This window comes from Rhinopithecus bieti, unplaced genomic scaffold (assembly GCF_001698545.2).
Source record: "Rhinopithecus bieti isolate Rb0 unplaced genomic scaffold, ASM169854v2 scaffold_44368, whole genome shotgun sequence".
Lineage (NCBI taxonomy): Eukaryota > Metazoa > Chordata > Mammalia > Primates > Cercopithecidae > Rhinopithecus > Rhinopithecus bieti.
In genome coordinates this window covers 448,664-463,204 of record NW_016817889.1, presented here as the reverse complement: position 1 = coordinate 463,204, position 14,541 = coordinate 448,664, and the positions used below count along the sequence as shown (strand labels likewise).

At 43.8% G+C, this 14,541-nt stretch overlaps 1 protein-coding gene across 5 annotated transcripts in view; it reads left to right on the top strand.

Annotated features, from left to right (window-relative positions):
- Positions 1–14,541, top strand: part of ST3GAL5 (ST3 beta-galactoside alpha-2,3-sialyltransferase 5) — an 84,376-nt gene that overhangs the window by 49,189 nt on the left and 20,646 nt on the right. For 2 of the 5 annotated variants that reach the window (XM_017856326.1, XM_017856325.1), the window contains exons 2-3: positions 10,524–10,647; positions 12,736–12,847. In XM_017856326.1, the coding sequence (XP_017711815.1) occupies positions 10,526–10,647; positions 12,736–12,847 (234 nt within the window). In that variant the 5' untranslated portion in view covers positions 10,524–10,525. Of the gene's footprint in view, positions 1–3,594; positions 3,847–10,523; positions 10,648–12,735; positions 12,848–14,541 lie in introns of those variants that run through there. The other 3 variants (XM_017856327.1, XM_017856324.1, XM_017856328.1) reach the window with 3 other exon arrangements.

The following is a 14,541-nucleotide window of genomic DNA, read 5'->3' as shown; positions in this document are numbered from 1 at the left end:
GTATTTATTATACTCTTATATTAAATGGTTAATTCTTAATTTTGAAGAAGTTAAATGTCTTACAAATTGAAAGCCCAAGTTTGCCCTTATATGTCTTCATTTGGGCCTTAAGAATTATTGAAAATACAGAAATAAGTTCTAGTGTTTGATAGCACAGTAGGGTACCTATAGTTAACAGTAATTTATTCTGTAATTCAAAGTAACTAGAAGAGAAGATTTGAAATATTCCCAATACAAAGAAATGATAAATGAGCCTTGGCAGCATAGCGAGACTTTGTCTCTACTAAAAATTAAAAAAATTAGCTGGGTATGGTGGTGCACACCTATAGGTCTACCTACTTGGAGGGCTGAGGTGGGAAAATTGCTTGAGCCGGGAGGTCAAGGCTGCAGTGAGCCATGATTGCACCACTGCACTCTAGCCTGGGCAAAAGAGTGAGAGCCTGTCTCAAAAAAAAAAAAAAAAAGATAAATGGTTGAGGTGATGGATATCCTAATTACCCTGATTTGATCATTGTAAATTGTATGCATGTATCCAGATATCACATGTATTCCATAAACATTTAGGATTCCAGCACTTTGGGCAGCTGAGGCGGGTGGATCACCTGAGGTCAGGAGTTTGAGACCATGGTGAAACCCCGTCTCTACTGAAAATACAAAAATTAGCTGGGCATGGTGGCAGGCGCCTGTAATCCCAGCTACTTGGGAGGTTTAGGCAGGAGAATCACTTGAAACCAGGAGGCAGAGGTTGCATTGAGCCAAGATGGTGCCATTGCACTCCAGCCTGGGCAACAAGAGCCTAACTCCGTCTCAGAAAGAAAAAAAAGTGTATATTTATCATTTTAAAAAAACACACAAAAAAATTATTTCTTTATATGGGCTCTTTAAGAAGAATCTGTTACATTTTAATATGTGGGTAGAAAAATATAATTTTGAAAGTCAGGCCTTCTCTGCATCAAGGTGGTTGGTGAAACCATGATGCGGAGGCTGTTCCTGGAAACCTGAGTGAGAAGAGGATCAAATTGTTAAGCCCTGGGGATCCTAACTCTTAGGAGATGAAAAAGGAGAAAGAGGAGGTAGCCACAGGACAGAAAAAGACAGAGCAGCCTTGTGATGGTCTGCCAACAAAAGCCTTGGAGGAATGCCTGTAACTGCCATCGCCTCCAAAACCCTCATAAGAGACTGCGTATTTATTCAGTAAACAGATACAGATGCTCTTTATGTAACTCTTCCCCGTCCTAGGCACTGTGAAGGCAGTGGTGTGCAAAGCAGAGACCCCTGCTTGCATGGAATCTGCATTCTAAGTGGGGGAGACAAGACAAACATGTAATTCAAAAGTATAAACTTATGAAGAATCACGTGTCTCATGATTAGTGTTAGAAAGAAAAAAGAAAGCATGCATACAGGAATATCCATATAAGCAATTTTGGTAAGTAGGGCACATCTGTAGTTTTATTATTCTAACCCAAGCATTCACATTATGTAAGTTAATTGAATTAAGGAGAGGGTCTCGTTTGCTTAACTGAATGGAGGCTGTGTGTGCATGTGTGTGTGCACGCACCATTGGCTGGGTGACTTTAGTGTGGGAAGGTGTTTGTGACACCCTGTGTCTCTAGCTGAAGCTGCAGTGCCAGAACAGATCAGGTGAGAGTGTGAGCCTTCTGAAGGGAGGGGCCTCTGTCATCCTTTGTCCATCAGGGATTCACTCACCATCTCTTTGGAAGCCCAGTGAGGCTTCCACAGAAAGGGAGCAGGCAGCCCAGTTTCTGCACCCTGAGGCAAACTGGACTTGCTGAGTGCCGATATCCTTTATTTTGCATCTCCATAAATCTGTTTTTTTCCAGCTCAGCAAACGTGTGGTCCTTTCTTAGTGAAGTTCCTCATGATTTGTTTCTGCTTTTAAGTCTAAATGCTTAATTTGGGGATATTTTGTCCCATACTAAAGAGATGATCAAGGGGTCCTAAAAATATTTTGTTTGGGTGATTTTCAAATGTCTTTTCATAGCTTAAATTTCAATCATAGCTTAAGGATTTCCTCCCTAAGTGAAGATAGTTTCAGTTTTTCAGAAATAGAACTGGTAATGCATGGAATTCAGGTAGTAAAAAAAGGAATGCAAAAAGAAATGAGCTCACTCAAAATGGCACCACCAGGCCACGCATGGTGACTCACGCCCATAACCCCGACACTTCGGGAGGTGAGGCGGAGGCATCGCCTGAGGCCAGGAGTTTGGGACCAGCCTGGGCAACATAGAGAGACCCCATCTCTACAGATAAACAACTGGGCACAATGGCACGTGTCTGTAGTTCCAGCTACTGAGAAGACCAAAGTGGGAGTATTCCTTGAGCCCAGGAGTTTAAGGGTGCAGTGAGTTATGATCACACCACTGCACTGTAGCCTTGGCAACAGAGCAAGGCTCTATCTGTAAAACAACAAAAACAAAACAATTGTACCACCTGTTGATGACAGGTGTACTTTTTTCCATATGCCTCTACACCTATAATTACCTATGGCTATATGAACATTCTTCCCCTGCAGTCTGATCATTTTTTATTGGTTAAAAGTATGATTGCCAGCCAGGTGGGTGGATTACCTGAGGTCAGGAGTTTGAGACCAGCCTGGCCAACATGGTGAAACCTCGTCTCTACTAAAAATACAAAAATTAGCCAGGTGTGGTGGTGCATGCTGGTAGTCCTAGCTACTCGGGAGGCTAAGGCAGGAGAATCACTTGAACCCAGGAGGCAGAGGTTGCAGTGAGCCAAGATCACTCCAGCCTGGGCGACAGAGTGAGACTCCATCTCAAAAACAAGCAAACAAAAAAGTATAATTGCCAGCTGGGAATGATGGCTCACACCTGTAATCCCAGCACTTTGGGAGGCCAAGGCTGGTGGGTCGCTTGAGCCCAGGAGTTAGAGACCAGCCTGGGCAACATGGCAAAACCCCGTCTATACAAAAAAAAAAAAAAAAAAAAAAAAATAATAATAATACAAAAATTAGCTTGGCATGATGGTGTGTGCCTGTAGTCCCAGCTACTCAGGAGGCTGAGGTGGGAAGATGGCCTGAGCCCACGAGGTCGAGGCCGCAGCAAGCTGTGATCACACCACTGTACTCCAGCCGGGGTGACAGAGCAAGACCCCGTCTCAAACCAAAAAACAAAAATATGATTGCTATTGAAATTTATGACACAATTATTCTAGCAATTAACAAAGCATGTCCCTGATTCAATGTTCATATAATCCAACCTTCAATTGCCACCTTTTCACCAAACAGAACATCGCAAACAAAAGAAATGAATGAAAACAGTCCAGATGGTACCAAGGTGATCATGACTTTCAGCTGATAAGCCCTGGCTTCTCCAACGGATCATGGAAAGGCCACTCCACTGTTTGTCTGTTGTACCCAGCTTGGCCCTTCTCTTGTGACGCTGAGGGACGTGGAATCCACATGGTCCCTTGCAAATCAGAAGAAGTAATACCTGCTGAGCTGAAGTAGAGGGATTTGATGAAACTTCTTGGGAAGTCAAACTCATACTGTGGAGGCTAAAGCAACCCCATCTTTGATGCTAATCTGCCATGTTGACTTCTGACCCCAGTCCCAGGAAGGCTTCTAAGGTTTCTACATTCACATACTTACTGTAAATCTTGCCCTTAGGTCAAAATAGTCTTGCAGTTATATCATAAGTCCTGCCCTTCGGCAAATACTTGCATTTTCCTGACGGTTGGATGTCAACGTCCTATACATTCCTTCAGTATGGTGTATAAGACCTGGATGTATAAGCCCTCAGTCTGGGGAGTAATAGCATGGGCAACCATTATGCTGTCTCGCCGCCACCCAGGACATGGCCTCTGTTTGTAAGTCCCCATCACGGGTTTCTTTCTGAGAAACTAGATTTGTCAGCCTCTTCCTTGGCCTATGGGGGTGGGTTTGCATATGCCTGCCCACCACAGAGCACATACCTTTAATAGATATATCCCAGGAGATAACTACATGTGTAGATGCATAGATTTTTTTTTTTTTTTTTTTTTTTGAGACGGAGTCTCGCTCTTGTCGCCCAGGCTGGAGTGCAGTGGCCGGATCTCGCTCACTGCAGCTCCGCCTCCACGGGTTCGCGCCATTCTCCTGCCTCAGCTCCGAGTAGCTGGGGACTTACAGGCGCGCCACCTCGCCGGTAGTTTTTTGTATTTTTAGTAGAGATGGGGTTTCACATGTCATGTTAGCCAGGATGGTCTCGATCTCCTGACCTCGTGATCTGCCCGTCTTGGCCTCCCAAAGTGCTGGGATTACAGGCTTGAGCCACCGCGCCCGGCCTGATGCATAGATTTTTATAAAACTGCCTTTTTCTTACATTTTTCAGTGTCAATAAATGTAAGTACTGAGTACTTTAAGCTAGTGCTTCTCAAACTTTAATGTGCACATAAATGTCCCGGGATCTCATTAAAATGCTGGGGCAGGGCCTGAGACTCTGCATTTCTAACCTGCTTCCAGGTTACACTGATGCTGTCGGTCAGAGACCCTGCTGTATAGTGAGATCTTAAGTACTGTAGCGTATTCATGTAGTTTGTGCTGTAATTTACCACCAAATTTCCTGCTGTTGGACATTTTAGATGTTTCATTTATTATTTTTTTTTTTGTAGAGGCAGGGTCTCACTAGGTTGCCCAGATTGGTCTCAAACTCCTGGCCTCAAGTGATCCTCCCATCCCAGTCTGCCAAAGCGCCAGGATTACAGGTGTGAACTACCACACCCGGACATTTGGATGTTTCAATAGAGTTTATGCTTTATTCTTGCCATTATAATTTCTGTTAACCTTCAGTTTTAGTTTTACTCTTAACCAGTATTGAGAAAATGCTTTTCTTGGAAGTTTATCTTGTTTGATGTCAGGCTACAGACATGTAATGCACATTTCATTCCATTTGAGATGTTTCTTATGGGGCTGCTGTGTGCCGATCTCTGTCTTAGGTGTTAGGGATACAAAGGTGAACAGAGTTCTGGCTCTGCAGCTCATTCCTCCAGGAGTCTGCAAAAGAAAATTCAGTTCATTTTGGTAAACAGAGATAGGGACGTGCCCACGGATAATTGTGGTGTTGAAAAATGACCTCGGAGATAAGGAAAGAGATGCTTGAGCTGGGTTTAAGGATGAAAAGTAGTTCACCAGGCAGATTGTTGGGTGGGATTCCAGATTGTGGGCACATCATGTGCAAAGGCACTGAAGCAACAATTTGGCACATCCAGGTTTCTAACAGTACTTCTTTGTGCAGTGTGATAGACAAGTTTGTCACATGAAGTTACAGAATCTGAAATAAGCTAGGAACAAGTAGGCAAAAATGTATTTTTGAAAGATGGCTTTGAGAAGACAAAATTGAGATCAGGGCATTCCAGGTGAGTGATTTCTATTAAAGGCATGTAGTGAACAGGAGAAATTCAGGAGGTATTATCGGCAGGCCCTGGGGATTGACTAGGATTGAGAATGAAAGTCTGGTTGACCTGCAGGTTTTCATCTTATGGCTGAACGGGTGGTTCAGATACCAAGGAATGAAAGGAATAGAAGAAAATGCCAGGTTCTGTTTAGGAATGTTGCCTGAGGTGAGGATAGCAAGCAAGTCATTAGGTATATAGGTCTGGGCTTAGGTGAGAGGTCCGCATTAGATGGATTTGGTCTTCAGGAAGCCATTGTCACCCCTAGTCTGAAGCTTGTACTTGTCACAAAGTTGCTGGAAGTGCCACGGCATCTGCTGCCTAAAAACCCAAGAACCCAAATGCCCACGACTGCTGTAGGAGTCACATGTAGACACCTTCCCTTGCCTGCTACTACTGCTGTCCAGAGCTTCACCAAGTCAGGGGAAAAGAAAGATTGTCTCCCAGTCTTTCACCAGCACATCCTAGGATCACAACTTCATGAGAAGCCAGCTGGTAAGAGAGAATTTGGAAAATATTTACAGGCTTATAGTCTGACGGGCAGAGTAGAACAAGAGCCAGAGCACTGTATGGCTCAGCAACAGAGCACGTGGAGGCGGAGGCCCCAGAGTCTTTCTCATACTCTTACCACAGTCATCTTTGTTCTCTGGAGGTCCACTTTGGTATGAAGTGAGTATCATTCCAGTCATCTCAGAAGCTTCCATTTTAAATATGCACAGGCTACAGGTAGCCTGCTGGTTCCCACCACTTGGCTGACCATACATGAAGTAACCACAGAGTTGTGGTGTTTGAAAACCTTCCAGGATCTCGGTTGTTCTAACTTCTCATTTAATAAATCAGCAGATTCTTCAGCAAAGGTTTATAATCAAGGCCCTCAACACTTACTGAAACTATTTTGATAGAATTATACATAATGATAAAAATTCTTGCTACACAGAATTAGAATTAAGGAGTTAAGGAAGAGATTGTTTACAGTAGCAGAAAAAAAAACAACTTGAATTTTTTTCAAAGAAGATGGCAAAACCCTAACGGGAAAAATAAAGTGATTAATGAATGAGATATAACTTCTTCCATCCAACTAAAAACTATAGTGAAGACATTATTTCTTAAATTAATATATGCATTTATTATAATAATAACTAGTGCCTATATTAGTTAAGATATAACTTTGCCTTTAATTAACAATTCCTTAAACAAGACAGAAGCTTATTCCTCTATCATAGACCAGTCCAGAAGTAGAGTGGCAGGTTTCTGCCCTATGGGGTTGTCCCAGGGGCCCCAGCTCCTTCTCTTGTTGTTCCACCATCCTTGAGTAATGTCCTCTCTGTGTGGTCCAGAGTGGCAGATCATATGTCCATATTTCAGTCAGGAGGAAGAGGGGATAAAGGAGAAACCAGAGTATGCCAAGGGATGCACCTTGAGAATTGCACAGGATGCTTCTGCTCATATCCCATTGGCTAAAACTTAGTCTTGAGTCCTAGCTCCAGGGAGGCTGGGAAATGTAGTCTTCATTCTGGGAGGTACTATGCCCCCACTAAAAATCCAGAGCTCTATTAAGTTGAGAGTTAGGGGAAAGTGAATATATGGGGGAGGCAGACCAATTTCTACTACAGTACCCTTTGGAATATTATTTAGAACTTGAAAATTGTGAATAAAATTATTTCAAAAGAATAAATAGGGGAGCCCTGCAGCGCCTCGCCCTGCTGCCCTTGTCTCCGAGGCTCACGACGCGCGGGGCCTCCCGGGAGCTGGATGCTCGGAGCAGAAAGGCGGCCCTGGGGGCCCCTTCCGGTCCCGGGGCTGACGCCTGGCAGCGTCGCCGGGAACCCGCGCCCTTTCAAGCGCCGCTGGCTCCTGTTTCACAGATGGAGACCCTGAAGCCCCAACAGGCAGCCTCCCCAGCACCGCCCAGTGACTGAAAAAGCTGGCACTGGGCGCCCGTCTCACTCCCCACTCAGCTCCCAGGCTGCCCCACGGGAGCATCTTTGGGGAGAGACGAGACCTGAACAGACGCTGGGGCCGGATCCCCAGGGTGGGTCAGAACAGCCGCTGCCCTGAAAGCCGTCTCGGACAGATGCGTGCAGGGTGCCACCGGAGCTCCTTGCAGCCTTGCGTTCTGGGGCCACCATGTCCCTTCCTCAGCGGCCGCCTGGATCCATCTCTCAAGCTCAGTGGTCCAGGCCATGGGTGGCAGAATCACCCCCCAGCGGTGCTGACGCCAGCGTCTTTACAATTCCACACAGCTGCACCCGCGAGAGCCTGTGCGGCGCTGCTCGACCTGTGTTCGGTTCCCGCTGAAATGGGTCTCAGGTGTCTTCATAATGGCAAGCCGGGGGCCCTCATTTCCTTGCCCACACAACCCTCCTGAGGGGCGCTGCCTGCCAAATGGGCTGAATTCCTAATTTCTACCATTTCAATTAAACGAGGGCTCCTTAAACCCCAAGCTGGGAAAGCCTGTCCGCTTAATTTAGTGCGAAGCTTGTGGCCAGGCTGTCACTCGTGGCCATCTCAGAAGCAGGATCCCAGGAGTCCAGCGGGACAGGGAGGGATGAAGTGGCCGCGTTCTGGAAGAGAAGGGCCTTGTCTGAAGGCTACGCCGCCATCCTGATACAGAGACACCTCCTTGCTCATCTGGCAGCCAGCAACAGCCAGAAGTTGCGAGTTGGTGCCACCTGCGGAATACCTGCAGCAGGAGGCCGAGCATGTCGGTACTCACAGTATAGAAATGAGGCCATCTTGGTCCGAGACAAAAACAGCTCGAGCCGTGCTCCAGACACAGCGGCAGTCCAAGTTATTGCCACAATCATGTAATTCCGATGTGAGCCCACCTGAGCCCAGGACCACACTTCGAGGAAAAACAGACCCGAGTTTCATCAGCTTGTCTTGATTTCTAATCCTGCTGGAAGATTTTGAATAATGAATGTGAAGATCAAACTGCTGGCCTAAGAACCCAAGCCAGCACAGAAATCTGGCCCGAGTCCCTCAGCACAGCCGCGCGCTCTGACTGCGTGCCACAGGGACACTTCCCCTGTAGAGTCCCCTCTGCTAGTCAGCTGGTTGCGACATTTCAGATTCTCCAGGTGCTGCTAGGCACAGCATAGCCTGGGGCCACTGCAGATGCTTGCGTTTAACCAAGCCAAGAGCGTAACCTCAATCCCCGGCTATAAACCACCTTTTCAAGCTTTGTATAGGTTTTAGTTTTTTGTTTTTAGCATAAATGCGAGTTCCGCGCATCTCACCGGGAGCTTTGTCGCACTACATTTTCTGTTTTTTTGCCCTTTTTTGAGACGGTCTCGTTCTCTTGGGCCCAGGCTGCGACTGCAGTGCGCCACGATCGACAGCTCACTGTGGTTCCAGATCTCATACTCAGGGATCCTCCCAAACTCAGGCCTCCTGGGTAGCTGCTGGCTCCAGGGCGAACTACTGTGTATAGAGCAGGGTTTCCCTATGTTGCCAGGCTGGGTCTTACACTCCTGGGGCCTCAAGCCTCCCATGATGCTGGGATTATAGGCGTGGGCCACTGCACCAAGCCCGCATTTATATTTTGAGTTACCAAAATGATCGTCATGTGTGAAGCATCATGGTAGCTTCCAAGTATTTGCGGCCCACCGGCCAGTGGCTCCAAAACACATTCAGGAAACCTGAGAGTTGTAAGTTGCACATGTGTGGCGTACAGTGATTTCCACGTAGTAACAGGGCTGAGCAAGGCAGGCTCTCCATCAGACTTAAAGCATTCAGCCTCTCTGCCCCCAGGCCGACACTGACATGTGTTCACTGTCGCTGCCACAGCTGGCCACCGGTGTGTTCAGTCTCCATGAAGGATTCACCCTCTGCTCTGACATCTCCTTGGCTACACAAATGTGCAGGTGTCTCTTGTCAAAGCTAATTTTTCTTTTCTAAATAAACATCTTTTAATACAAAAAAAAAAAAAGAATAAATAGGCAGGCACAATTAACATATTTTTTAAGAAAAGTTTTTTTAAATTGCCATATTCTCTTTTTTTCTTTTTTTCTTGATGTAACACTTCTGCTTTTAATGTAACTTTCTTTTTAAACTTTTTTATTATATAAATTTTAACCATACACAGAAATGGGGAGAATCGTGTAGTGAGCCCTAGTACCCATCTCCCAGCTTTAATAGGTTACCAGCTTAAAGTTAGTCTTATCTATTCTCCCTGGCCCTCCACTTATCCCCTTCCTGAGTTTTTGAAGCAGATCTCATTTTCGCTCTTTGATCTGTAGATATTTCTGTATGTAGCTCTAAAAGGTAAAAGTCCTTTTTTAAAAAAATAAACTTTAAAGTTTAGGATAATCGTATTCACATGCAATTGTAAAACACAATCTAGAGAGATTTTATGTACGCTTTACTCATTTTCCCCCACTGGTAGCATCCTGCAAAACTATAGTACCATATCACAGCTGGAGTCTGACATGGATACAGTCAAGATGTAGAACATCTCCATCCCTTTGTGTTGCCCTTTTATAGCCACATCTACCTCCCCTTCCACAGCCCCTGACACTCACTAGTCTGGTCTCCATTTCTATAATTTTGTCATTTTAAGAATGTTAAAAATCAGCTGGGTGCAGTAGCTCATGGCTGTAATCCCAGCACTTTGGGAGGCCAAGGCAGGTGGATCACGAGGTCAGGAATTCGACACCAGCCTGACTAACATGGTGAAACCCTGTCTCTACTAAAAATACAAAAATTAGCCAGGCATGGTGGCACACACCTGTAATCCCAGCTACCCATGAGGCTGAGGCAGGACAATCACTCGAACCCGGGAGGCAGAGGTTGCAGTGAGCCGAGATTGGTGCCACTGCACTCCAGCCTGGGCAACAGAACAAGACTCCATCTCAATTAAAAAAAAAAAAGAAGAAGAAGAATGTTGTTAAGAATCATACAGTATGTAACATTTTGGTTTCAGCTCCACATAGTTCCCTCTAGATTCATCCACTTTATTGCATGTAACAACAGTTCATTCTTCTTTATTGCCGGATAGTATTCCATGGTATGGATGCAACATATAAAGGCTCTTTGAAAACCATAATCCATCCTCCTGACTCTCCCCTCTCTTTCTCCCCACTGCCCTCTTCACTCTTCCCCTCTCTTCACAGCAATGCCAAGTGAGTACACGTATATGAAACTGAGAAGTGATTGCTCAAGGCCTTCCCTGCAATGGTACACCCGAGCTCAAAGCAAGATGAGAAGACCCAGCTTGTTATTAAAAGACATCCTCAAGTAAGTACCGCCCCTGGGACTGTAGATCCCCCTGCTTTGGGTCAACTGTGTAGAAGGAGGAGAAAAATTCAGTGAGAGTCTCAAGATGGCTAATGTTGGAGAGGCACACTTGGTCAAAGGCTCATTCAAAGGCACGTCTGAGTGAAGACTGAGTGCACAGCTGGAGTGGGCCTGAACAGCTGACTGTATAAAATTGGTAAGTGCACAGTGCCCAGTAGCTGCTCAGGCCCTGTACCTTGGCCTGGTTGCCTGGGAGAGCAACTCTCACCATGCACTGCTCTTCATGCCCTTATTTAACAAAAGAGGGCTTTTCCCTTAGCTATTGTAAGTTAATCTAAAATATGGTTAATTAAATTTCCCTGAAGGCACTTGAATACTATTAAATATCGAATACTAAAAATGATAACAGGTGTTTGAGCCAGGTCACCCTTACATGCTAATAAGTGGTAGAATTAATGAAGGAGGAACTTGGCAGGTTTTTTTTTTTAACATATATACCAGTCAAACCCAGTTGAAAATTGCCCTTTTTTCATGTCTAAACATAGAAATCCAATCTTGCAATCTAGTCTTCTGTCTCACTTTACTGACTTAGGAGGTGTAGGAAAAAAGAAAATTTATAAGAATAAAGCTTATGTCATATTCAGCCTCCCTTTAGTCACCAACCAGTATTTATTGAGGCCCACAACGTGCCTGACATGCTGGGCACCAGCCACAAGGCAGCAGGGGAGATAGACCTGCGTCCTGTGCTGCTTAGGCTATAGGTGAGGTGGACTCACACCGGGAATTAAGGCACAGTCTGATATATGCTACAGACACTGGGCTTGCCTTCACGCCCTTTTCTTTTCTTTCTTTCTTTCTTTTTTTTTTTTTTTTTTAACTAAAATAAGGGAAGTATATTCACTGAATGTAACACCTTTTCTGGGGCTGAAGAGAAGAATAGGTAATATTAGGTTTACAAGATTAAAATTCAAAAGTATTAAAGAGTCTCAGTGAAACAGCTTCTCATCCCTGCTCCCCATTTCCCCTCCATACTTAAAGATAACCAGTGTCACCAGTTTCTTGTGTATATGAGAAATATTGTGTGTGTGTGTGTGTGCTCTGCCATGCCCCCTGCCCAAATCCACTTTTACACAAATTGATAGCATCCTGTTCACTTATCATTGTACACAATCCCATTGTACACAAGGGAAGAATTAAGATGCTTGTCCAAGTTGTCATGGGAAGCCTGTTTAAATTAGAATTTTAAAGTTTTAAAAACGCTCCCACCAACACTTCATTGTATTCTCATCCTCAAATATTAAGAAATATTTTGTATGTATTATGTATAGAGTATTATGCTAGATGCTTTTTTTGAAAAAAAAAACTGCCCCTTTGTTTAGCAAATGGATTATTTTCTCTTTACTTATTTCTTACATTTGTTTTTTCAAGAACAGAATTGTTTAAAGCAGTGGTTCTTAAACTTTGGTTGGAACTTTTTAGCTTGTGGTTTGTGTCACTGGAGAACTTAGTAAAAATGAGATTTCTAAAACTAAGACTAGACTCAGCTCTTTTCTCCAAGTCGTGTGTGTGTGTGTGTATTAAACCATATAATAGTGTGAATTTATCAGATCTTTAAAAATATTTTTTAGGTCATCTTAAGGGTAACTAATGATCTCACTTCCCAGTCAGCCTCACTTCTGGGTAGAATTCTTTAGAAATACTATGAATAGACTGTGTCTTTTTTTTTTTTTTTTTAAGGACTGACAGAATTTTAAAGTCACAAAAGATTGAAGCCAAGATTCTATCGCTCAAGTCTATTACTTGATTTGAAGTTCAATAATTGGCATTGTGATTCAGGTTTTGTTACAGTGCTCTTGCAAAAAAAAGGTTATTCTGTGTTTGCTTATAACAAAGACAGTCATAAATGACTAGTTTATCTTGTCAGGAAAATAGGAAATGGCCCCTTCCTTTCACCCCAACGTCAACGTAAAGATTGTAGTTTTATGCTGCATAGCAGGCAGACTCATTTAGGATTCCGTTTTCAGTTTCACATTGCATCTCATGATTCTCACATGACTACATCATAATACCTAATTGATTTTTTTCCAGATGTACATTGCTTGTGTTTGGAGTGTGGATCCTTTATATCCTCAAGTTAAATTATACTACTGAAGAATGTGACATGAAAAAAATGCATTATGTGGACCCTGACCGTGTAAAGGTTAGATATCCCATTGGTGTGGTTTAAATGAAAACATTGCCAAGCATATGCTTAAATTATAATATCATTAGTCTACTATGTTACAAATATATGTTAATAAAAGTTTGAACACAGAGGGGAAAGTACTTAATCTCAGCACTCCAAAACCAAAGACAACCTTCTTCTAAAAACCTACCACTAACTACTCCACAGTAGCATTCTCCCATTTACTGCAGCTGGGATGTGGGATGAGGTAGGCTCAACCCAACAGGCTCTAGGGCTCCTCTTGGAATTAATTTGTCCTGATGCTGTAAAGTAAACAACAAAGAAATTCTCTTCTTGTTTGCTTGTCTCCCTTTTTTTTTTTTTTTTTTTTTTTTTTTTTTTTATGAGTCAAGGTTCTCGCTCTGCACCAGGGTGAGTGCAATGGCAAGAACACGGGCACCTCAGCCTTCTGAGTAGCTGGGACCACAGTGTGCATCACCAATTGCCTGGCTAATTTTAATTTTTTTGTGGCGATGGGTCTTGCCGGTTGCTGCCAGGCTGATCTTGACTCTAGGCTCAAGCTATCTCCTGTTTTGCCTCCCAAAGGGCTGGGATTACATACATGAGCCACCTTACTGGCCAGAAATTCTCTTAAATATCATTGTCCTTCCTATGTTTTATTTTTATTTTAAATGAATTCCCATTTACATTGAAGATTTTTCTTTCCGCTTTAATTTATGTTTCAGATCAAGTGACATATCGAATGCTTTCACTGATTATTTTAGTTCTGGTTTACCGTACTTTCGCCGGATGGAGGAAGAGATGATTTTAAATAAATTAGGCATGGGGGAATGATAACCTGGACATGTATGGATGCTGTATTATATTATCTCATTTGTCATTGTGGGACTGGGAGGATCCCAGCATCTCCACTTACAGATGATGGCTGAAGGTTGAGCTGCTACCAAGTTAATGTCTAGTTTTAGCTTGCTAGTTTATAATGTAGTTTAGTGCTCTGTGTCCAGCGAGGTGTTCTAAAGTGTATAGCAATTGTTAGCTCATTTAAACTCTCATCACATTCCTGGTGATGTAGGATTGCACAATCATCCCCATCTTTCACAGGCGGGGAAATGGAAGAGCAGGGATGATTTACTAACCTGCCCAGGGTCACTGCGGCAGTTACGTAGTGAACCAGGCTTGAACTCAAGTGGTGTGGTTTCAGAGTCTGAGCTCCTGCACTCTGCTCTCGACTGGGTAGGGAGTGTCACAGAGAAGCCCAAAGTTAAAAGCAGCATGGTGCAGAGAGGAAAGGAGCTGAAATGTTTTTACCCCTCAATATCAATCTGATGCTATTGTAATGGTGAATTATGGCAGGTGACTTGATTAGTTTTGAAGTCCAAGTTTTCTCAGCTGTGAATGTAGAAGTTGAGTGACACATACACAAATTCCTTCTTGGTCTAATCCCTTTACTCTTACGTTTCTACGTTAATTTGTGATCCTTGAGTGCTCAGTTTTTTTTTTTGTTTTGTTTTTTGTTTTTTTTGGTGTGGGTACAGCAGGTATAACAATAAATGAGGCTTAGTTAGCAAAGGCATAGCTTGGCTTCTGCAAACTTTGAGTCTCGGGGTCTTGCTGTCGCAGGCCAGCCTTCCCGGCATAGGTGTACCCTCAGGTGTCTGTTGGCTCATTTATTCATCAGCATTAACACATCTGTTTGGTCGAGATAGGTG